Below are 25,886 nucleotides of genomic sequence, written 5' to 3'. Positions count from 1 at the left end.
GAGCCGACACTACAACCCCACATCACACCACACATTTAACAAACTGTACAACGTGTACATATAGAATAGTGCTTAGAATAGTTCAATTCTGATCTCCCACGCTATTCTGTGTGGTGCACCCGAGGCAGGGACAGACGGTAGTGTGATCTAAACAAGTCTGCTTCCTTAGAAACATGATGAATATACTGTACTCCAGCCTGTTAGACAGACCTGAAGTCCATTCTCCGTCTCAAACTATCGATGTTTCCACTTGTTCAATAGTAATCTGCTCAGGCAATGAACTGATATGATCTTGTTGTTTGCCATTTTCACTGCCATGTCTTAAATCCCACAAGCCCTTGCCTTTTGTGTCCCGTCAAGCATCCCGACACAATGCTCACACTCAGCCTTGCTCTGTGTGTTAATGGCTTGTAGCAATCCTCTCGTTGTCATCTCTATCACTCTCATTGGCAGCCAGCAGTCATCTTCAGGACTCATTTCCTGGCATCATTTTAGGGGCATGTACACTGATGGGATGTGGAGAGACACATATTGTCATTACAAAGGAAAGTCAGCCATAGTAATGATTTGCTTTTGCACAGTCAATTTCCTCTCCTATTGAGAGACATTACTGCGACACAATTCTATGTACTAAATGGTGCCACTCTCCCCCTTCTCCCATTGTAGGTTCCTGCTCCTTTTTTGATTCACATTTTATCTCCCCGATGCGACATTACTTTTAATTTAACAGAGCTTTTTCATGTAAGAATTGAGTGGTCACCGGAGCCACTGTTGAAGGGAAAGGCGGTTGCCATGGGAAAGATTTTGGAAAAACATTAGATTTCTGTGAAGTGAAAGGCCCATCTGGAATCCTAGCCGCGGGCAAAGTTGCAGAAATAAACAAGAGCCTGGAGGCAGTTATCGCTGCTCGTATCTCTCAGTCTGCTCCTTTATTTCTAAAAGGCTTTATGTTTTCTTTGCAAGTTTATAGTCTGTGAATTTTAGAAAGACTTTGACTGATGCAAGACCCGAAAGGCAATATCTGTGTCATGTTTTAGCACAAAGCTGCCAAAAACCACAATTATTGGATTGGATCACTTTCATCTATCAATCCATTAGGTGTACTTATTTATCCTGGACCAGAGGTGGGGGGGTTCTCTGACCCACAGACAGCTTGCTAGTCCATCAGAGGACTAAAACCATGCACATGAAAAATGAACAAACAGAGAAAACCCATGGAAGCACAGATAGAACCGGCCGACTCTAAGCAGAAAGATCTTGCCCAACCAGTAGGTTTAAATGCGTGAACCAACATCCTGCAGCAAATCAGTTCATTCCAGTTCTAACATTCTAGAGTTTGCAACTTCAGGCACAACTCACTACACCCTGAATATATTTTGTTCTTTGAACTCCATGAATGTGGAACTCTATTTGGCAACATATTTAAAATGTGTTAAATGTCAATGACCCACCCATACAGTATCGCATTGGTCCTTGGAGTTTCCCTTCACTCAGTCACAGTCTCTGCTCAATAGATTGTTGGAAACATATGGCACCATACATTATGACATCCTTCCTAATATTCAAGGTCTCCCTTGTGCCTCTAAAACATGGGTTGAGGGGAGGGGCCTCCGTTGATAATCCCACATACTTGATCAGTTTGGGATCTGGAAGGGTTTGGAGGCCAGGTCAACACCTTGTGCTGTTCTTTTTTTTTGTTGTTGTTGTTGTTGTTCCTAAACTGTTTTTGTATGTGCTTGTGTCGGGCAAGGAGTGTCATTGCTGTGGGGTGGGGGTACCTGGTCTGGTCTAGGTGGGTGGTAGGTGTCTAAGTACCATCCACACAAATGCCAGGTCGAAAAACCTTTGGAAAAACCTTATTTACTTCCCCTTTTAGTGGTTTTAATGTTGTGGCGGTGAAGGACACACAGCTAATAACACGGTATACAGCAGTAGCACATGAGTGCATTGCTTCCCAGAGAAGTATCATTGACTGTCTTTTGTTCCATTTGATCATTTGTCCTAATAGTACTGCAGGATTGTTCTGTTATGCATCAGTTTTCTGCTTTTGGCTGAGTTATCCTGCGCGTCAGCTTGTACCAGTCTTTCTATTGTGCTCTGACCTCGGTCAAGATGACTGGATCGTACCAACAGACAAACAGACAAAAACCCACGAGGCCTGAGCATCGTAGCACAAACCCTAGTCTCTGAACTCACTGCTTGGTCCATTCCAGAGTGGAACTGAACTGTTGGTGAACCCCTCATCCCTGCCCTCGAGCCTTAACACACCTGCTTTGTTTATAGGGAAACCTGCAGAAGTGAGCTATTTCTCCCGAATGTCTGTCTGAGTTAAGCAGAAATCGTTAATTATCTGGATTCCTCAGAAAGAATTTTGCGAGGATCAGCACCCATGTCCATTTGTGTCAGAAAGCTCCCACAAATAGATCCTTCACTGAGTCAAAGATGAGGAGGTGCAGCAAAGGCAGGAAACTTGTTGTTGTGGTGTCTTGGATCTTACCATGGTGTTACTTAATATCATCGCATCACTTTGTGTGCTCATTGCATCAACAGCATTAATTAAAAGCACACATGCCTGAGGAGTCGTACAGTCAACACTTCAAAAAGACGTGAAGGATCGCCATGCACACGCCCACACACAGCTTCGCTGTGAAAGGAAAACGTATAGACATATTGGGAAATAGCCTATTAGCTTTCTTGTAGAGAGCAAGATCAATGCCACTCCCATGTCTGTACCTCAAGAATGAATCTATTAATCCATGACAGCGACTTAGAGCAGAAGCTGGGAGAAAGCAACTAGCCCGGGTCCGTCTGATAGAAAGAAAGCCAATGAGGTCATTTCCCAAAATGTCAGAACTTCTTGTTTAAAAGCAAGCGTAAAATGAAGTAAGCACCTTGCCAGCAGTGGTTTTGTAGCAAAGACAGCACATTGTCCTGCAGCAGCAACTTTACAGCTCCATCAGTGTCATCGCTTGATGCATGGAGTACCGCTGTGGGCTCAGATGTGATTTGGAAGCCAGCAAACTACAAAACACTGTACTTGCATATATCTGTTGAAATACAGACTTAAGGCCAAAGAAAAGGAAAAATGATGCCCTGCGCCAGATATGAATTGTGTGATTAATTCAGTTAATTTTAATTAGTTAAAACTTGTATATCATTTGCCTAATAACTGCCCTAGTCATTTTTTGATTTACTTAAAAATATCAATAAAAAATACTCAGCAATTACGCTAACAATATGAAAGATTGTTTCCTGAATAAGGAAAAGCAGGCAATTCACTGCCATCACACACGTGTTTGTGAAGGTCTCCCATGCAAATGTGCGCTTGCATGTTGAGGCAAACATGTACGACACATGGAGACAGGAAAAGTAGCTGCACGGAGCCAGCCACAAATGTATTCGACCATTTTTTTAAGTTGAAGGGGCCGCGGTTGGGCTTGCAGTGTAAAACAATATGGGGCGTTCATTTTGTTTGAATTGTAACATAAATTTGTAGAGTGAGTTTGCTTATTGCACAGGTTAAAGGGTCTTTTAGGGTACTGCAAGGCACTGTTAAGCTACACACGTAGGCTATGGCGATGCGAGCCATTTACACTTGTGCGCTTTTTTGTTTCTGCTTACGGCTTCACTTTCAACAATGGCGACTGAAACTTCTGCCGAAACTTCACTGAAGACGAGTCATACACAGGCGGACCAATCACAGGTCTTGCATATGCTCTGCACTATCACCATGACTACGGCTATAAAGGATCATACATTTAATAAAATAAATATAATTATCCAAAGTGTAGTAGTTTTATAGATTTATATTAACATTTGATCTTCCTGGAGGAAACTATTTTTCTATTTTTACTTTACTTTGACCTTTTTTACTGCATTCTTTCCCCTTTAATACTACAGAGTGTGCAGGTGTAGGCACGCAAAGTCTGTAGCATGTATTTGTCTCTTATACTCCGTGGCACTGTACTGACGCATCATGTGCGATGGGAAGTGAGAGTTGGATGGAAATGAGAGGGGAGTGTGAGGGCATCCAGACTGAGGCTGGCTGGTAGGAGCAGATTTTAATCAGAGAGGCTGGTAGCAACAGCAGTGCAGCCCCTGAGGGGCCCGGGCATCACATCACATTATAACCCAGCCCAAACAGAGGCGCCAAAATGGCCGGGCCTGAAATAACAGATAACCCTGCCAAATCGCATCATCATCCAACCCGCTGCGGTCTTAATCTGCCTTATCCTCCTGCACTAATGAAGTTAATGGAGGGAATAAGTGACATGCTCTTTCTTCTCTCTCTCTCTCAATCTCTCTCCCTCATAGTCAATGTCATCTCTTTAATGACGTTGCCACATCTGAATCTGCCTTTCCCAGCCTGCGTATGTTTTAGGGTATGAAGATGAAAAAAAGAAGACAAATGTGCAAAATGAATATGAGAAGATATGCAGGTATTGCTTGAACATACATAGAAATGTCTCAGTTGCACATACATTACAAAATAAAGATTTAGATTATGCCTTTCTTCTAATAGATAGTGATTGGATGCCTCTATCAGCAGGGCCATATCATTTATTGGTGCTTTCCATGACATTTTTTGTTTAAAAAAAAAATACAATATTACTTTCATCACTCCAAATTGCTGATGCGGTCGTTGTCCTCTGTGCCAAGTCTTTGTTGCTCCTTGTTCCAGGGGCTGGCTGCACAAAAACTGACAACCGATCTAAGCTAAACCTCAGACTTCAGATATCTACAGTCATCTGCTGCAAGAAACTCTCTCAAGTACAAATTTTCGATGCATTCTGAATAAACTGAGAGTAATAAATAAATGGATGAACACATCCCTTTAGTTATCGAGCACATGGCTGACCAAGCAGCAAATCCAGATACTGAACTCTTTATTTTTTGTAGTCTAATTGCACTCAAAAAAATAAAATAAAGAATAGCATCCATACCACACACAGAATAAATATGGATGCGGAACTGCTGCTCAAAAACAAAGTCAAAGCAAGTAGAGCTCCCCCTGGTGACTGGCTGCAATATAGGTCTTTTTTTAAAGGATATTTGCTGTCATTTTAGGTAGTTAATACAAAGTTGATGCATGTTCATGTGTCAGTTTTGTTTTAGTTAGTTATTGTTTTTATTACTATAGAAACAGGACACAGTGGTGACTACCAGTTGCCATGCCAACCACTCTGTTAAGGCTCTGATGGCTATAGCATGTGCTATACAAATGAATAAATACAGCAGGACATGACCTCAATGTTCTAAATAGGCACTTTGTGAATAATTTTATTGGTACTGATTTTCTCATCTCCAAGAAAATTTACATTTTGTACATGGTTATTTCCATGTAAGTTAAGCAAGTTTAGTTCAGTCTATTGTACTCACTCACACTGACTAATCTTTGCAGTTGAAATAAGGAGAACAAAGGTCTTTTATTTATTTTATCATGAACACAGATATATAAATGACATGTTCATAAATATGTTGAAGTGATGCTGATAAGGCTGCGTGTGAAGCAGCTGCTCATTGTGGAGATGGTACTCAAACAGCTCCAATCCACTGATCAATACACTATTAAAAAAAAAAAAAAAAAAAAAGATTAAGAGTAAGACGCACATCTCTCTGCACATTTGCATTGCCTTTCAAAGTTAAAAAGCACTCCAAGATGAGAGAGGACAAGGAGAAATGGTGTGACGGGGCTCGTTTCTCTGCTGCAGCGTTTCCCTTATCAGCTTTCAGGTGAATTTTATTCAACACTGAAATCAACTGTTTAAGTTCAGAACGCCAACAAAGGGTTGCAAATCATAACACAGACATACTGTAGATAGAAACTAAAAAAAAAAGTCTTTGTTAAACCTAATCTCCTCTTGTATTGTCACCAAAAGAACACATTCTTTTTCTCTATGTTTGGATCTGATAGCTGTTCGGTTTAGGCTTCAGCATGGTCTAATCTGTAGCATAACATAGCCTCAGTCAGTCTGGGCCTGGTCAGAGCCCAGAACAGGATCCTACTGCAAGTTGCAACAATAACTAATCCGTCAGAGTAAGTATTTACGCTTTACTGGACTCAAGAAAAAGGCATTTGGACCCTGCATTTTCTAAATTTCCACAAAGGAGAGTGTAAAGTTAGTAAAAACCTATAGTTTATAATGATTTTGAACTGAAGAATGACTAGGGTTAGCTGGAGCCTGTGTACATTAGATGCACATTGAAATTTATTTCCAACAGTCTCCATCTGTCTGCCAATAACCACCGCTGTGATTCCTCTTTTGCAGCCAACACAATTAACACTTTCCAAGTGATTCTAACTTTTATTTTACATTGGCATTTAAATTATCACCTGCTATTATTTTTTTGTGACATATTATATGGAGCACGTATCATATTTTCTCTGCGCTACTATTATTATTATTACATCTATTGCACAGACAGTTCGGTTCTTGTGAAACTTTAACTATGAAACTTTACACCTGAGCTGTGAAGTTTCACACGACATCCACGCTGCTCCAAAATACATAACAAACAGCATTTAGTATTTAGAGTCATTGTTATTATTACTTCTTCTTTCTTTCTTTTTTCTAAATTTAGGAAAAAGTTGTCATGTTCCTGTACATGGAGTGATAGACAGACTTCATTTATCCACAACTGAAAGTGCTTGGTCACAGTAGCTCAGTTGCGCAAAAAAAAAAAAAAAAAAATGCATACGAACAAATGTGCAAGAAATAGACTCATTTGTAAATATATGTTTTTTTTTTTATATAGGAAGGATTAAGGATTAATAATGCAATAATATGCATTAACATAAGAGTAGCACAGGTGAGAGGTTTATAGGTTGGATTTACTCACCACTGCATGCACACCAGACAGAAAGAAAACAGTTGTAATATAACTCCACAAAATCATTTGATATCTTACAGTAATAGGAAACTTGTGTTGTGCCGCCTGTTTAACACCTATTGTCTTTGGTTTCTGTTACTATTAAACACATTCTTGTCTCACATTTGTTTTAACATTGTGCTTTGGCATCAAAATACAGTTTGTTTTCACTGGTAAGTTTATTGAGTTACAGGAGCTGTCCAATAGTCTGTGCTGCTGAGTCCCAGCATCAGTCTGCAGACTTAGTGTGGTTTTTATGTGCAACTAAGCTACTGCGCTCAGGCAATTTCCCTTGTGGATGATTAAAGCTAAGTCTAAGTCTAATTCCTTAGTGTATACCGATCAGGCATAATATTATGACCGCTGACAGGATACACAAAATGACATCGACCATCTTGTGAGAATTCACTGTTCTGTGGGGAAACTTTTATACCTGGCATTCATTTGTGTGATACTTAGACATGTGCCACCCATCTAGAAAACACCAGGCACCCTTCACCCCAACTAACAACGTCCTGTTACCACCAGACACCACAGGACACCCTCAGAAGGTCCATGTCAGACATTCTTTGATGAGACACAACTGTTTTGGAGGCACAAGGGAGACGTCCACAATATTAGGAAGGTGGTCATAATGTTATGCCTGATGTATGTCACAATCAGTAAAAAAAAAAAAAAAAAAAAAAAAGAAATACAAAATTAAAACTTCAAGTTCCCCAAATGGAAGAAAATTACTTTTTTCATGTGCAAAAAGACGATTCCATTGAGAAATTCTCTTTGTTAAAATGCCCAAAAAATGTTTATGATAATTACAATTGTTCTCTGATGAGTCACAACTGTGCATAGGGGAGGCCCACGCAATATTAGGAAGGTGATCATAGTGTTGGTTACGAATTCAAATGGATATATGAATAAGTGACTTTCTCCCCTCAGTTCCTCCTGACACCAGAGAATATGAAAGCATGCTCTGGATAAAATAATTTATGACGAATCAGAACAGCATGTGTGTACACTGCTGAGAATAGCAGAAGTAGCTGATGGCAGTAAGTGACCTAGTCATGACTAAGGCCTTTGAGAGATTCCAAAGGAGTACAAAACATGCTCAATTTTTAATCCCTTCAAGTAGCTGGGAGGAGGGGCCTGGCTGGCCACAGAGCCATGAGGGAAAGAGGATACTGCTTTGGGTAGCCGATCGAGCATTAAACCTCCCTCCTCCCCCCAGTATACACACACATAAACACACAGTCCTCCTATACCTACTTTTCCTGGCCAGCTCCCGAGTGTGCCCTCATCTCTCAAGGTGTTTATGTTTCAATCAAAAGAGCCAGAGCAGCGTGACCATGGCTTTCTGCGTGACTAGCAGAGCTCCAGCTGCAGCCACTATCCTTCACTGCTTTAGGAATCAACAATAAAAACGCCACTTCACCAATCCCCTCTCCTCCACTTTTTTTTCTGCTATGACTATGGGTTAGACTCAGGAGCTCAGCTACTGGCCCTTTTCTCATTTTCTGAAAAGGAACTCCAAACTAAATCCATCATTGCCCCCCATGGAGAAATGTTAAGAAGGGCTAGGATCGACCTCTCCACCTTTGTTCCTTTGGTTTGCACATCCAGCGCTCGCATAGTTTGATAGAACGCAGACGGCAGTGCATCTCATCGCTAAGCTCTAGTGCTGTTCAAGAGAGTCAGCGGACGGTAATACCAATAACTCCAAAACAAGTTTGTTTATTTGTGCACAGTTTTGAATTAAGCCTTTAATTATTGTTTTTGTAATTGGCTTCTCTCTGGGTGACGGCAACGGCTTAATACCTAAATTGTAATTGTGAATACATAATTATTCTTATTCTTATAGAGATTGGACTTACTGGTACGTCCTATTGATTATTGTTAATCCATGCATTCAAATTAAAGTAGTGACTTGTTAGAAGCTTCACACCTGTGACTTTTAATGTTCCGGTAGGGCATCTGAACTCTAAATAAAATAATTTCTTTAAACATGGCATTGCAGGAGAATGTTGGCATCCGTTCAAGCTACCTAAGGCGATCTAAGATCCTTATTGGCATGGAGTTTGCCAATAAATTCACAGTTCGCATTTGTATTATATCATTCTTTCATAACTTGTTTGTGAATTCTATCATGTAATTCTCAATTTGCCAGGCTCCGCTCTGTGGAGGGAGTACGTGCAAAGAGCATGCTGAGAACCAGCGTCAGGAAAAGATCACCCAGCCCCAGAATATTTCTTGCCATTTTGTTTCCATGGCAATGTTGATGAGCTTGTTGGCATGGGGAGGGGTGTGAGGAAGGGAAGGGAAGGGAAAGGAAGGCAATGGAAGGGAATGGAAGGGGGACATTTTCAGCTTCCAAGTCAGGCCTGGGCATTTTAACAATTCATAAAAGTGCTGAAATCAATCTGTGCTTAGGAGATTTAATAAATCTCTCCCACTTTCTCCATGAGAGTGAGAGGGAGAGAATGAGCTGGAAAAATAGACAGCGTCAGGGGTAATGCTCATATTGGCTGACACAAGGGAAAAGCAGCTTTTAAAGCGTTTAGCTTTAATTTCATTCAGGAGTGACATAATTGATTTTAATGAGATGTTTATAGAGTGAAGTGCCGGTGTTGCTAAATCATTTGCGAGTCTGCCTGACGGGTACTTGTGAGGCTCGCACTGGGGGAAGCAGAAAGGCACACAAACCTCTGCTGCCAGATCTCCTCCAGCAAGTCTCTGCTCATTTTTACTCACTCCTGCACGCTGAATATATTTGGCTGCTTATTTTAATTAAGAGCATACTTAATTTGTGAGATACCTTTTATTACTTTGACATAGTATGGATTGAAATGCTTCAATTTCAATACCTCTTTGTTGGTTTAGTCTTTTATTAATCCCTCCCATAAATACACATCATGATCAAGTTCACTCCTGATCCTACTGACTTCTCCTGTTCACCGTGTCAGTCAGCTGTGATTGACTGACAGGGTGTCACATTGCTATTATGAGGCCCCCCTGGGGGCTGTGTGGTTTATATGGGTGGGGAGGTGGGGGCGGTGTCAACATCAGAGGTGAAAGAAAGACTGCCTGCCATGGAGCTGGCAATCACAATAAACTTATTCACATTCAAACACATAAAGTAGCGTTCAACTGAAGCAGGTTGGTTGGAGGAGGTGTACCTTCTTGTCATGGCCATAGACTGTAAAAAAAGATGAATGGCAGCTCCCCAAACATGAAGGAGGCTAAAGTCAGTAGAGCTCCCCCCAGTGGCTGGCTGCAGCATAGGTCATAATCCTCGACCTCTTTATATTATGGGATAGTAGATAGGATTTGTCTAAAACACTACAGTACACATCAAATTAGTTTTCACCAGAGATTGTTACTTAATTTTAGATAATAGAATCTTAATGCATGTTCAAGTGTCCATTTTCTGGGATGTTTTCTTTAATGCTATTAAAACAGGATATGGCATCATGATGATTGACAGTCGCCACTGAAAACTGCTCCGTGAAGCAGTCGCATAGGACCTCGAGAGTAGAAAAAAAAAAAGTCCTGTAGTTCAGGGTGTGGGTGGGTTGGTCATGGATAACGTGGCTCCACTCTCAGAAAGTACTACTCAAATTCTGGATGCAAAATTCCAAGAAATTCCAAGAAGCAGGTTAGCACTGATGTCTCCCAGCGAGGAGGTCTGGGTTCGAGTCCAGCTCAGGCCTCTCTGGGTGGAGGTTAGGAATTCAACTGACTTATATAACAATAATAATTTCTCATATAACATATCTTTGGGTTATAGTTTCAAGTTTCTCAAGTTTTAGGTGGCTCTACCAAAGATGACAAGGATTCAATTCAATAAGCCACGTAACAGTAGTGTTATTGTGCCTATGTCAGTCTTTTACGTACCATCTAATGAAATGTTATTTGATTATTTGGAAATAGATTTATTCATAAATCCTTTCTCAGTGTGTAGTAAGTGTAGTAGTAATTGTGATAGAAACATTGCCTCAAAAGCTCAAAGTGAAATTAATTATAAGACGTAATTACTCTGTGTAGTGTAACTACAGATGCATGAGTTTGTAACTATTGATTTGGTTCATAATATTGAGTGTACTTAAAGAGTAAGAGTGGCCAGTTAAGACTGCATACATATTTGCCAAATAAAACCAAGCTATTGTGGTAGATTCCCAAATTCTGAATTTATCATTGTCATTTGTCATCTCAAAAGTCAGCATCATGAAAATGGCTACATTGTTAAATGCTGAAAATTTGTCAAAGGAGAACAGAACACTAACACAAATTTTTACTTATCCTTTGTGAGAAAAATACAATGACAGCACCAATTCTGCTGGGGCAATCTAGACACAATAACAGACAAAGAAACGGTCTTGAACACTACTATACAGTGAATGAAACTACCCCCTTACAGCTAATATCTTGTTTTCTAAGATGATACTTACCAAGATGTTTCTGTTTCTGTCTATTTGAACCTATTTGAAATTGCATTTTCTCCAAACATGGCCATACCTATCTTCAGAAAAGAGCTAGAGGCAATGGCTATGCAAACATTGATATGCTGTTAGCTATGAATTTGTGCTTTTCGTTTGAATATTTGTTGTTGCACCTGAATGAGGGATGAGGCAAATCCCACGTTCAGACCCAAAGCAACAATGAACCGATGCATTAACAAGAGTTGTTTTGTGATATTGATGTCCTTTGTGGTCAAAAAGTATAATATTCACACTCCAAACTTGAAGGGATTCTTCGGCACTTTTATAAATGAAACTCTGTACTGTATGTGTGGCACATTCTAAAGATCCTAAAGATTTATATCTTAGTGAATGGCCTCAGGGAAGAATACAGTAAACTAGGTAGGGAGGTAAGGCAGTACTCTGAGTTTAACTAACATTTTGGCAGGCTTTGATTTATACGTTGAATGTCTTGTCCTTTAAAAGTTGGCATCAGTCTGATGATCAATGCAATGTGTGTAATAAGATTATATGTGGAATTCCATGGTTCAAAAAGGACTCCCATCTTCAGTATAAAATTTGTCTTTGTAACTACATTGCTGGTGATTTAACAGAGTCAGTCCATTCCAAAAGTTGAATTCCCCTCATTCTGGACACTTCAAAGTGCAGGCTTCCCTCTTTAATAACCCCCTTGAATCAGCTACATTCATTACACATGTTATGAAATAAGCAATAGCGGGATTTAAATGTAGCATGGCCAATTTTACATCCAGCGCGCCACTGGTTAGTGTTATAAAACAATTAGGTCAGTCAAAGTAGATTATATAAATCCAGTCGCTGCTGGTTGGAGGTTGACATCCTCATCTGCAAAACAATAGCGTATATTGGTCTAACCCCCAGCACATGAGCTAAACAGCCTCCATTTGACACCCACACTGCAGTAAATTCACACTCCCTCTGCTTCAACACCTTCTTCTAACACAGATTATTTAATACCTCACACTCCTGCGGGCACACACTCAAGCCAGTTTGAATTTCTAGAAGGCATGCTCGATGATTATGATTGATTTTGAAACGTGTCTGAACATCTCCTTTGCATATGAATACAGCTGCACACGCAAAACACATATTTGTATGCCTATGTTTGTGAGGACATTCCTTGGAATGATAAAGGGGTCTTCAACGTTTTTCTCCCCCAAACTGATGGCGAGATTATGTTGGATCCCCCTACCTATCAAACTCGGCCTAGTGCTATTTCTAAATATACATGATTATTATCCTTTTGCATTCAATATTAAGATATCCAAATAATCTGCTGCAAGGCATCAGTGCTAACCACCCAACCAACTTCGATTATCCCTTCGCTAAAATATATCGTATTTGTGTTAATGTGCATTTAAACTTATTTAAATATTGGGTAGCAGTAGTACCGCTGCAGAGCCCCTAGGGGCTGCGAAAGACTTATGGCATAATGCATTCCCGGGCTAACCTACCTAACTGTAACCTTTACACTAAAATCAAGCCTTATCCATCAAACTGAGACAAAAGCAACTGAGAACTGGACAAAATGTCCAGACTGCACAAACGTCCTCACTTGGATTGAATAGAAGTGGTCCTCAGAAAGATGGTTGCACAAGAACTCTCACACACACACAAATACAGACTCCTCTTTGTAACAGTTTTTGTGGGGACATCAACCTTTACCATCAGAAATGAATGTCCTGTACATTGTGAGTCCAATATTTTGCTACTTACATAGAGACTCAAAGTGAAAAACCAGGAGCACATGCACACATGTGCACACACTAAGACAGCCAAACTGGTCTCTTATCCCCAACCTTCTGATGCTCAATCGGGGCTCAAATGGGGTAAAAATGACAGGTTTGGGATTGTTTCTTTTTCAATAGGACAATGCTTTCCCAAGCACCCTAGGGCATGGTTTCCATGCAACAACTGTGGAGAGCTGTTTTGATTGCTTTTCAATCAAGCGAGACAAACACTAATTCGATTTTTTTCTTTTTTTTTCTTTTGGAGGAACTGCAGAATTATAGGCTTCTTTTGTGAAGCATGGATGACTGACACTTCTCTGATAGATTCAGCATTAATCCTATGTTTGGACCCACTGTTTACTGTCAAGACTTTAGTGTATAAATATATAGACAGAGGCAGCAGTGTCTCGCAACACACAGATATTAGACACACTAATCTCGGGGGAATGTGTGTCTGCACGTTTCAAGCCTGAGGGCCCTTTTTTGAGTGTGTATCTAATTTGCAATAGTTTGTTACTGTACTGAATAAGAATATAACTGACAGCAAATTTCAGCAAATTGTTTTCAGTTAATGGATCCGCAGGTTATCAAAAATGTGCACTTCCATCCTCACAACAGCACCTTAACCCGTTTTTTGGTCGAAAACACAATTATGCCTTCAGGATTACAGACAACATTCTATCAAGCATGGCGTGACCACTAATGCACCTATTTTACTGACACATATTTTTTCCTGCACTGTGAGCATATACTTAACGTGCATTATATGTTCTTCAAAGGCTTTTAGAAGTAGTCACGCTGCTAGGCATGTTCTAAATCCCTACTATATCCGAAATCGACACATAAGCATATGTGATGGTCATTAACCTGAAAATAATAATAGAGGGTATGCACTGATGTCACTGTCGCATAGCTGCCTTACAACAACATTCACAAGCTTATCTGACAGCCCTCCAGAACGTAACTTAATAAGTAACTTAATGCATGACTTCATCAAAAAATACAGCATAAATTAATATTACCTGACATTCCATTTCATAATTAACCATAATCAACCCTTAGATATCTATAAAAATATATCTCTGACTGCTTTTCAGATCTGTTGGTAAAGTCAATTGCACAACATCTCTTCCCCATTTTTTAAATTAATTTTACAATTTACATGCCTATTAAAGCCTATGATTCAAACTAATTCTGCTAATCTTCATGTTCAACTGTCACGTTTTACCACTAAGTGGCTGTAACCACGGAGACGTCTGCTTGTTGTGATGTCACTTCAGGTTAAGGCCAGGTCAACACCTTGTGCTGTTCTTCATTTATTTTTATTTTTTTTCCAGTCGTTCCTAAACCGTTTTGCATTCTCCTGGTTATGGCGGCTGCGATCAAGGAGTGTCATTGCTATGAGGTGGGGGTGCCTGGTCTGTTCTAGGCAGGTGGTACATGTCTAAGTAACATCCACATGAATGCCAGGTCCAAATGTTGCCCAACAGAACATTGCATGGTAACAAGACAGTTTACTTCTCCTGTCAGTGGTTTTAATGTTGATTGTGTACAGTATGTTGGTATTTTCCTTTAACAGCTTTATTTTGATCCAAGTAAAGGATCGCTCAGAATTCTTTTAATAGTGGAATCTTTATTCTTTCTGCCTCACAGTAGATGTAACATTTGTCCATGTTTAGTGGAACTGTTTTGCAGCACCGTCTGAGACTGAAAATGAAAGCTACTTATTAAAGTGTGACCAGTGCCATTTTTAGATAAAGCTGCAACTGCTTTATTCTGTTTTAATCAAAATGTATTTTCTTACCATTCATATTTTTACTTTAATCTTATAACAGAGTATATTACATTGACAGTAAACACATCAAATATTCAAGACCATGTTCATATTGTGAAGATCCATATATCTGAGTTTCACTGTGGGGCTTTGATTGCACCATCATGATATCGATGTTTCTCTGATTGTGAATAAATCCTTGCTGTCAGGCTGTGCTGATCTGCCGCGTGCTGTATTCCATGTTAATGGTGTTCCTCTCCCTCTGTCTTCATTTCTAGACGGACGCTGCGCTGATGTACGATGCCGTGCACGTGGTGGCCGTGGCTGTGCAGCAGTCTCAGCAGATCACTGTCAGCTCATTACAGTGCAACCGACACAAGCCCTGGCGCTTTGGGAACCGCTTCATGGCCCTCATCAAAGAGGTAGATGCTTGTCTACCTCCCCATTCTGTCTTCCTTCTCAACATACCCACACACGGCAAAACACAGGCTCTCAGGAAGCAGCCGGGGACAGAATAAAAATGAGGCCGTGGCCGTCAAGAAGAAGGGGAATACAAATAAGTAGAAATGATTTATCTGTGTATTTATTTGTATGGAAATGATTTTTTCCAGCATGTGTACCTGCGTACTCCCCTGAGGAGGGTAGCCATCTTGAGCCCGCCATCTGAGTTCCAGTGTTAATCACCCACACAGGAACAAAAACACAACATAATCAACATTTTAGTAGGTTCCCCACAATGTGCGGCATTAGTGAAGATGTAGTCTCTAATCCAAAACTGTTTGAGGAAAGGCCACGGATTAGGGAACCTAAATTTAGAGCTTTCTAACCCCTAGTCTCCTTTAGCTTTCAAAGATCATGGGGAGAATGTTAAGAATCCATCTGTATGGGTAGAGCATTGACAAGCGCAGGGGAACCAAACAGATTTGGATGTGTACCTATATTGAGTGCACATTTTTCACCATGGAAATCTAATTTTCCTGCCCTCCCCCATTTCTTTTTCTTTCCATCTGCTGCTTGGGGGCGGTTTTGGGCTCTGCTCTCAAAGCCTAAAGAATCATTCTTAGGAAAACAACAACAACAACAACCAAAAGATGAAATGGGATTGAGAAAAATTTAAAATCAAAAATAGATAATGAACACACATATCCTTCAGATGCTCCAAATAGATTGCAACTAATAGACACAATAGAAATGCATGTATTTTCTACCTACAAAAGAAATTAATTATACAACAATAAGCCTGATTTTTAAAGCTATTTCAGATTTCCATGAAATGCTGTACATTTATTAAAATAAAGGACTAACCCTTGGGGCAATCGTCTAATTACCTAGTTAATGTTCATCAACCACTGCTTCTTGAAAAAAAAAAACTCTTATATCTTTAATTTCACTATCTGTGAATTTCTCACAAACATCAACAAGAAAAAAAATAGATAAATACATAAAGTATGGTTATTAATCAAATTTCCCTGGCACGAATTATTTCATTTGCTGAATTGTTGCTGTACGCAAGATTGATAAATGTGAAAGGATAATTTTTTAGTGGAAACAAATAATTCAGATAGAGAATACTGTAAAGGAATATTCAGCTCTTGGCTTCTTTCTTTCTTCTTTTATGGCCTCTTAGAATATTTGGTTTGACCAAAATTTCTGCAGAAGCCCGTGCCACACAATTTTTCTGCAGCTGAACCACAGAATCACTGAGCTGTGATTATATTGAACAATTGGTTTTTGAGGTTATGCTCTGGGGCACAGGAAAGAAAAAGTCAGCAACGAGAATCCACTGGTAGCTCTCTCTCTTGAGCCAAGTCAGCCCCTCGAAAATTTAAGGTCATCCTGCGCTTTTGGTAACACCTGATTCTCCTCTGGATTTTTAACTGTCTGTTTTTAATGGTCTAATATGAGTTATTTTGCTATGTTTTCTATGTCTTACATACACGAAAAATGTGTAGACTCCGTAACCTTTGCACGTAGCCTATTATACTTGTGCACTGGTCACTCTTTAAAAGTGCTGTCAGTTTCAACCATGTCAACTGAAGCTTTCAATTTTGAAGATGAGTTGTACCTTTGAACCTCCTCAGTTAGCCTTTCTTTGGTGCAGTCCATTTGTATTGATCCAAAACAATCAGTTCGAAAATTGTGGAGATGGAGAGGCAGATGGAAATACTAAAATGGAAAGATGCTACTACCAAGTGGACCAATCACAACTCTTGCAATCTGCATCACTGTGATGTGTAGTGACATTTCTGGGGAGGTGCAAGTCAGGCTTCAGTGCTTTGCCGTAGTTATGCCATCAAATTTACGCCCACAGTTGCCAGGATTTTGTTTGTAAGGCTAGATTTGGCTCCTTCTAACATACACTTTCCATGAGTACACAGATTGCCTGATAATAAAAATCTATGCCCTGCCCCCTCTCAAAATTCTATTTTTCATTCATTATGTGAATGCAATTAAAATGTCCTCTTGAGGGTTGGTGGGGGGGCTGGAGCCTATCCCAGCTGTCACCGGGCAAGAGGTTGGGGGTACACCCTGGACAGGTTGCCAGTCTTTCACAGGGCGAACACAGAAAGAAAAGACAAACAACCATTCATATTCATATTCACATGTACATGTACACCTACAACCAATTCAGAATTATCAATTAGCCTAACATGCACATCTTTGGACTGTGGGAGGAAGCTGGAGCCCCCCTAGAGAAAACCCACGCAGGCACAGAACCTTCTTGGTGTGAGCCGTCAGGGATATCCACTATGCCAGCATGGTGCCTTTTAAAATAAATACCATAAATGACAATAAATGGTCTAAAACATATGGATCTTTATCTGAAGACTTAAGGCACTGTATCAATGGAGAGGTAGTCGAAGTCAAAGTAGTAAGAAAAAGGCTTTCGCGTAGCTGAGTGAGTAACTTCCAGATCTGACTCCCACTCACTGGAATAAAGATAGACCTTGAAGTCCCAAGCTTCTAGTTGGAATAGCGCTGTGATGATTTGCTGTGCCTGAGCACAAGCCTCTGCTGCTACGAGCCACTTTCATGCTACATTGTATTCCATCACACCCCTAAAGATCTGTAAAGATTGGGTAATTGCCTCCCCACTGTTACAAATGCAGTCTCTGAGCCTGTGTAGGCACCTTGATGCCTGGGAAGGCTGCTGTACAAACAGAACGACTGTGTGAATAGGGAAGAAACATAAAGTCTGTGTTCTCACTTTTTGACGGCCTTGCCTGGAAAACTAACATCAAAAAGGTATTTGAAAGCAAACACGCTCTTGGTTGAATGTCTCCACTGATATTCTCTGTCTCTCTGCTCGTCTCTCTTCAGGCTCACTGGGATGGCCTCACTGGGAGAATCACTTTTAACCGGACCAATGGCCTGAGAACCGACTTTGACCTTGACGTGATCAGTCTGAAGGAGGAAGGGCTCGAGAAGGTTCTGTGTTTTTACTTCTTATGTCTTTCTTGCACTTTGCATTAAAGTCACTGACAGATGATGTCAATGACATAGATTATTTTGTTATATTAGAACCTCAAGGAATTGGAGTACTGTAAGCAGTAATTGAACAGTCACTTGTAGACGTAATGTGTCTTGTAGGGTGGTAGTATCTAGTGGGTAAGACCTACCCAAGGTGGCTCAAGGAAGAACAGCCAGTGACCCCCGTCATGTGTAGAATGTCAGAAAAGTTTTAAGGAAAGCATATAAATACCGAAGTTTAGAATCCTGACACTAGGATACACTAAGATATGACAGAATAACGTAATAGTTGGTTTAAAATGACCAATAGCTACAAGTCGTAAATACTGTTGCAGTTGCATTTTACTCTCAGAGGCCGGTGTCATCTAACAGTGCATGAACAACATACTTTGTGGTGTTGGATTGCCACTTTTATGCATTATAGTTTGGATGATGGATCTTCTACCCTGTCCTTACCCCTAAACCATATCTTCCTGTGAGCTCTAAAATGCTGAAAATGTGTATGAATGATACTGAAAATGGGACGGAAGTGGTATGAATCAATGATATTGCATCAACTCTTGTGTAGTCAGATTTTAAATAGTCAGCATAGCATTATGTCCATATACTATTGTACAACAGTTAAGGAGCCTTCTCTAATAGTAAAATAACTTTGAATTGGCATTAAAATGACCAAAAGCCAATTATTATTACAATTTGCAATGTGCATGTTTATATATAAGACAAGACAATATAATGCAATATACACACTGATCAGACATAACTTTCCTAATACTGTCAATAAAGTCTCATTTATGCTTCCAAAACAGTTTGTACTCATCAGAGAATGGACATGGGTCTTCTGTCCTGTGATGTCTGGCAACAGAATGAATGTTAGTGGGGTCATATGGGTTGAGGGGAGGGGCCTCTGTTGATCATCTGTGCATCAGTTTAGTTGGTCCTAAACCATTTTCTGTGTGTGCCTGTGTCAGGTTGCATCCTGCTGCCACTGCTAAAGGGTGGGAGGGGTCATAATTTTCTGCCTGATCGGTGTCGATGATGGTGATGGCGTGTGGAAAGAAACAGATCTCCATGGTACTTGATGTGTAAAAGTCCTGCAATGGTGGGGTTAAATGCAAAGATGAAGTCCACTAATAGGTTTCTTATACGTGTCCCTGGGTGGTCACGGGGTTGCTAGATGTGACACAGTTACTTCACCAGTCACTGGCATGTATGCCCAGAAGGAAAACAGCAGGAGGTCAAATGAGGGACATTATAGGTTGGCTCGCTTGTGATTATCTTTGAGTGGACTAACTAGTTTCTCATCTCGAGAGAGACATCAGAGCATCAGGCGTGTAGCCATTCAGTTTTCTGATGGGTTTTGGCAACTGGTAAGATGAAGCAGGAGGGAACCTCACATAGCGACGGTGATTTGTTGAAAATCAGAGCGACCACTGGAGCCAGTTCTTTGGTTGGTTGTACTGCAGGCTATGCAATAGAAGGGGGGAAAGCACTTCTGAACTGAGTGTATTCTTAGTTTTCTGACTCTTGAAGAGTCTGCTCACATCCTCTTCAAATATGAGTGCACTTTGAGTATCAGAGTGTGATGAGGGGGCTTGCCAGAGGTGTCCCAGAGGTGTGAGTTAGTCCCTCTCAAACCTACAGTACAAGACTTTTAGACCATCAACCAGGGCATGTTTTTCTGCTTTTTAAGTGTAGTCCCTCTCAGCCACACTGATCTTCTTTGTCCGTGAGTTCAGGACCTGCATGTACTTGACTGTATTCTCTCATCTTTATGCAAGTGCCTCCGCTTGTGTCACTCCAGTTTTGAACCATGGCTTTTACTAAGTTCTATGTGGAAATATTCTTGGTTTGCACACACATCTTCACAAAAACTGATGAAAAATGTCACAGACTCAGTCAGTCAGTCCAGGCTACAAGTTGCAATAGCGATTACATTAAAAAAAAAAACACACACACACACAGTATACACTAATCAGCCACAACATTATGACCATTGTTCTGCTGGGAAATGTTTGGACCTGCCATTCGTGTAGATGTTACTTAGACATGTACCACCCAACTAGACCAGACCAGGCATCCCCACCCCATAGCAATGACATTCCTTGATGGAGGATGCAGCCAGACGCAGACACACACACAATTAGTTTATGAACAACTCAAAAAAAACATGAAGGTGTTGACCTAGACACCACAGGACACTCCCAGAAGACCCATGTCACAATGAGACGCAATATTAGGTTAGGTAAGAGTGCTGTGCATACTGTGTAGTGCTTTGTTAGCGGGAGACATTAACCGTAAAAATAAATAAATAAAATAAAAAGCAACAAATAATGGCCAAAAACTCAGCAGTTGGGTTATGAAAAGCACTCCATAACCGTCACAATAAGATGTACAGCAGTGGCCTCAAATTCCCAGCCCAATATTTTCAAACTTAGTGGAGTTCACAGTAGGGTTTCAAACAAATGTCATAGTGCACCACAACATCTTTTTAGTGTTTGTTAAGTATTTAGTCCTTGCCTTGTGCACAGCTATTCCTCCAAAGGACCTCTCTGGCCTGGTTGCTAGGAGAATTGCGATGCAACTGCAAAGACTTGTTAAGAGCTATATAGTGTAAATGAAAATAAATTGGATCCATCCATCCAAGGAGTACAGGGGGATCAAACTGGCCTCTGATGGCACAGAGTAATTTACTGAGTGAAGTGACGTTTACGATCAATTAAAAAAAATAAAAAAATAAAAACTCTGCATTATAAAGTTCAAACCAGAGAGAAGTTTTGATGAGGGAGGGATGGCATCTGAGAAAGGTCCCGATTGAAATACAGGACTTCATCTTGGTGGTGCACACCGCGGTTCACCGAGCCTCTGGGACAGCTAAAATGTCAAATTGAAATCAGTTTTTCTTTTTACACAATATATATATATATATATATTTAAAATTGTACCTCATCGTGATTTCTACAAAGACGACAGGAATATACTTTTAAATGAAACTCAATTTAAGTCACAATCTGCAAGTTTCAGACATATCTGACCAAGGCTGTCGTAATACAGTATGTACATTGGAAGAGTTATTAATGGCTACAATTGCTGAAGCACATAAATGAGAAAAATTAAGAGTTAAAGTAGAATCACATCGATGGTATGCATATTTTTTATAAGGCTGTGCTCAATACTATGACAGTGCATCCATCCAGACTGTAGCAGGGGGTACTCAGAGAAGTGCTCGTACTGAAAGTGCTTCATGAGAGAACCTGTTATTTATATTCCACACATAAAGTCCACTACGACTAAGACATTTGATCCAGCTAGCCAACAACAAAGAGACTACAACACAAAGCTTTTTTTCCCCCTGTTATTTCACTCAGAATCCTCAAAAGACAGCATGGATTTGATGTGAACCAATGAGGACGCGTAAAATACTGCAAAAAAATAATAAAAATAATAAAAATAATTTTCTTTCCTATCTTCCGTAGAAAAGGCGGGGACACTAAGCTTTTGGGAGCTCATTTGGATCTTTTAGTGCTGCCCCAAAAAGTCTGGCAACCGTTAAGTTACCATTCAACTGGCCTTCTGCTGAGCATGTGCACTTTGAATTGCATTGTGGGTTGCCAGGTTGCAGTGACAGATGGGAAACTGAATATAGTGTGTGTGTAGATCATTGTTTGTAGGTGGCCTTGCAACTTGTGTAATACAAAGCTACCTCCCTTTAGAAATTGCCCTACACCACCTATACCTATAACACCAAGTCGTTGCCTGTATACTTTAGTTGCGTGTGTACTCATATCAGTGTTGCCAGATATACAATAATTATCATATTTATGAAATTTTCAGGTTTATGTCATATCAAAGGACAAATGTACAATAGCTTGCAGGTCCATGCACATAGAATTGCTTTGATTTTAAATGCACTGTCCTAGCGTATGATGTTTTTCAAGTTGTTTTATTACATACAATCAAATAGGATCAAAGTACGATAATGTTAAAGCGACAGTACAATTTTTCTTAATTTTCAATCTGGCAACTCTGGCTCAAATGAACAGGTACCTCTCTTTTAGTGGAATAGCATCTCTCCAGTGTTGATTCATGATTTATGACATTAGCAGCGGGAAGAGAAGCCGCTAACTCCGCCGATACAAATAATAATCTTGAATGCAAGTGAAAACACTTCACACTTCAGCATCCTCACCGGTGCTTGGCTCTCAGCAGCTCCTGACCTCTGGTCTGTGTGCTGTGTGTGCCTGCACCTCCATGAATAATTTACTCCATTAATAAAACCCCTTCAGAAGCCCTCCAGCCTCATGAAGCCTGAATTAAAGAGTTGATTTGCAATTACAAAGCCTATCTCTGGCTCTTGCGCCGGGCATCAGAGTTGCCCTGAGGAGTGCGTGGCTGGTGTGGGTTGGAGTGTTTGTGGTCCCTTCTAGTAATGCTCAGGGGCGGAGAGGTTGGTTGGAGTGTGGGGGATGCGGCTTTCCGAGGCTTTGGGTGTGGAGACTTGAGGGAGAGCTGAGAGAGGACAAGAGGAGCCATGAGGCATAATCTGTTAGCATCATCATCCTCTCCTTCCTCATTGCTTCTCCAGCATGGCGCCCCTCTTCCTTTAAGCCGTCCTCCGCGTTGTCCTCCACTAACCCTCAAAAAAGGCCACAGGGCCGATCTTGAGCCCAGATCATCTCTAACACTGCGTCCTGTGGGACTCGAGAAGAAAGCGCTGATAGTGCTGAGGGTTCACATGACTGTCAACTGTGCCCTCAGGGTGTTGCATATTATTCTCGATACGCAACCAGAATTGAAATAGGGGGATATCTGACACCGAAGTAGCCTATGAAAGGAACAACATGGGCCTTTCTGAGAAGTTCTGAGATTTTCAAGTAGAAGTACGAAGAGTGGTCTCACCAACAATGGAGGTGCACACTGGTTGCTGTGGATTTTCGCTGGTTGCTGTGGATTTGTGAATTTTCTACACCGCCAGTCATTGGAAACAATAAATTGACTGATTGGTTTTGAGTAGAAGTGTTCCCCAGAAATTTCAGATGAACCTAGTGCAAGTTGTGTTAGGTCTGTAGAGGGTATGCATTGATGTCCCTGCTGCCCGGGGCCACACCCCCAAGTGACAAAAATATGGGGAAACGTAGCAGTGAATACAGTGAGACCAGGAAAAATGTGGATTATCAGATTGTTACAACCCGGCTCAGTGGTTGCAACAAAGCACATGGGAGGGACAAGAGCGGGAGCGAATTTACCGGTACTTTATTTAACAGAAAATAATCAAATACCCAACACATAACAAGTTAAATTGGTGGGATGTGAAAGTCAGTGGAATCAGTAGTGAGGATGTGGATGCCTGGGTAAATGTAATGTGTGCGAGTGTTGTAATGAAGAACAAACGCATAGACGCTGGCTGTGAGTTGGGTCGAAGCAGTGAGAAGAGAAGAGAATGAGACCATCGGAGGCAGGGCTTAAGTAGCTGCAGAACACCTGGCCCAGGTGCTCCACATCAGGTGTCAATCAGTCACTCGGGTTCCATGGCAACCTCAGGGAAACACAGGTAGTGAAACACACCCACCATACGTCATTTCCAAGATTCAGACGCCCACGACAGGGGTGGTCACAAGATCAAATTAAGGACTACCAAATAACAAACAGTCCGCGAACATTGACACGTGGCCAGAAATCAGTTCTCCTGATATTTATATGGACCTGATTGCAACGCTGGAAAAAACTATACTTATACTAAAGTATGACCTGTTGGCACTTTATACAACACAGCTCCAACGGCTTTGTACTAGAGTACCCCTTTATTAAGAAAAGTGGATTAGTTTAAGTTAATTTTAGTTCATTTCAGTTATGATAAATGTAGCTAAATAAAATATGCTAACGCTAACAGCTTTACTGAAAAGTAACGTTAGCCATACAATACTGTAGCATCCGACCGGACATTAAAAGGATGACAAGGAGTGATTTTTATTATTTTATTGTTATGTATTGTCGGAACTGAAACTGTTAATGTCGACTTTAACTGCAACATAACAAAACAGCAGCCCTGCAGAATATAACTTAAGAAGTAACTTAAAGTATGACTTCATCAAAAAATACATAAATTAATAAATTAATATTACCTGACACTAAATTTGAACCACAACACCAGGTTTCTGTGCCTGGATTCCAGTTGTTTTTTCTAATGCAGCGATTCCAGCCTCCATTTACTTCTCTTTTCTTTGGCAGTCAGAGATATAAAAATACGTATATCTCTGACTGCTTTTCAAATCTGTTGGTTCAGTCAATTGCGCACCAACTCTTCAATGTTTTTTTTACATTAATTTTACCATTTAGGTGCTATCAAAGCCTATGATTCAAACTACTGCAGCTAATCTCAATACTCAACTGTCATTTTCTGCCACTCAATGGCCGTTACCATGGAGACATCGCATGCTGTGACGTCACATGCATACTCTCTATATGGACTTGTATTTTAATATTTGTTGTGGCCGACTGTATGTCTGTGTATCTGGATTTTACATGTAATCTGTAACAAAATGGATTTTGTTTTACAGATTGGTACCTGGGACCCTCCAAGTGGACTGAACATGACAGACAACCAAAAGGGCAAGACGACCAATGTCTCCGATTCCTTGTCCAATCGCTCTCTGGTCGTCTCCACCATACTGGTACTTTCTTTTCCCTAATAAATGTGTATGTGTGTTTTCTTGCTGCTGGAGTCTCTGCATCACAGGTCACATGTTGTGTAGTTTTTTTCTCATAATATTTCTATCTATCACTTAACTCAGAGGGATATTTGATCAAGATGGAATTATAAAATAATATACGTATGCTATTGACCCAGTTGTTGGACATAAATCTGCTCTGTGCAGTTCAGTAACATTATTAAGTCTGTAAAGTTCAAACAGTCGCCTCTCGCTGCCATATTGGCCCGACAACGTGCACATTAAACAGTGCAGCTTTAAATGTCTGTTTATAGCCAAATCAAATTGTAATGGTGCTTTACGTGGGGCCAATTACAGAAGGCTAGAACGGCTCTCAGCCATAACACACGCCCTCCAAAGATGTCATTATTTTTAAGCTTTTCCTCTTGAAAAAAATCCTTCAGTGCTTTGCTTGAGCTGCTCTTTTCTTTTTCCGAGCGCTTTCTGGGGATGCTTGCTCTCTGACTCAATTGAAGTAGAGTACCCCAAAGCACTGCACTCTAAATTGCCAGTTGACTTCAACACTGTGGAGGAGGCCAATTTGGCGGGAGCAAGCTCAGGCAGGGAAAATTGACTGATTGATTGTCCAATAAGCTTTCTTGGTTTGCGGCTCCTTGGACCTCCCGTTACACAATTTATCAGACGCACTACGTCGTCTACCAGTGGTATCGAACCTAAGGATTTCAAACAAAACTTGAGAATGTGCAATCTCTAGATTTAATGTTTAAAATCTGCTTCTTCTACTTCCTAAACCACGGGTCTTCAACGTTTTTCAAGCCAAAGACCCCCACACTGATGGCGAGATTAAATAGGGGGGACCCCCCCCACCTACTATATGTTTATAAAT

At 40.6% G+C, this 25,886-nt stretch overlaps 1 protein-coding gene across 2 annotated transcripts in view; it reads left to right on the top strand.

Moving 5' to 3' along the window:
* Positions 1-25,886, top strand: part of grik2 (glutamate receptor, ionotropic, kainate 2) — a 209,050-nt gene that overhangs the window by 115,564 nt on the left and 67,600 nt on the right. For both annotated transcript variants that reach the window (XM_047598050.1, XM_047598051.1), the window contains exons 8-10: positions 15,140-15,283; positions 18,183-18,290; positions 24,890-25,003. In XM_047598050.1, the coding sequence (XP_047454006.1) occupies positions 15,140-15,283; positions 18,183-18,290; positions 24,890-25,003 (366 nt within the window). The remainder of the gene's footprint in view (positions 1-15,139; positions 15,284-18,182; positions 18,291-24,889; positions 25,004-25,886) is intronic.

The sequence above is a fragment of the Mugil cephalus genome, chromosome 11, assembly GCF_022458985.1.
Source record: "Mugil cephalus isolate CIBA_MC_2020 chromosome 11, CIBA_Mcephalus_1.1, whole genome shotgun sequence".
Classification (NCBI taxonomy): domain Eukaryota; kingdom Metazoa; phylum Chordata; class Actinopteri; order Mugiliformes; family Mugilidae; genus Mugil; species Mugil cephalus.
This window is presented reverse-complemented; position numbering and strand designations above follow the sequence as displayed.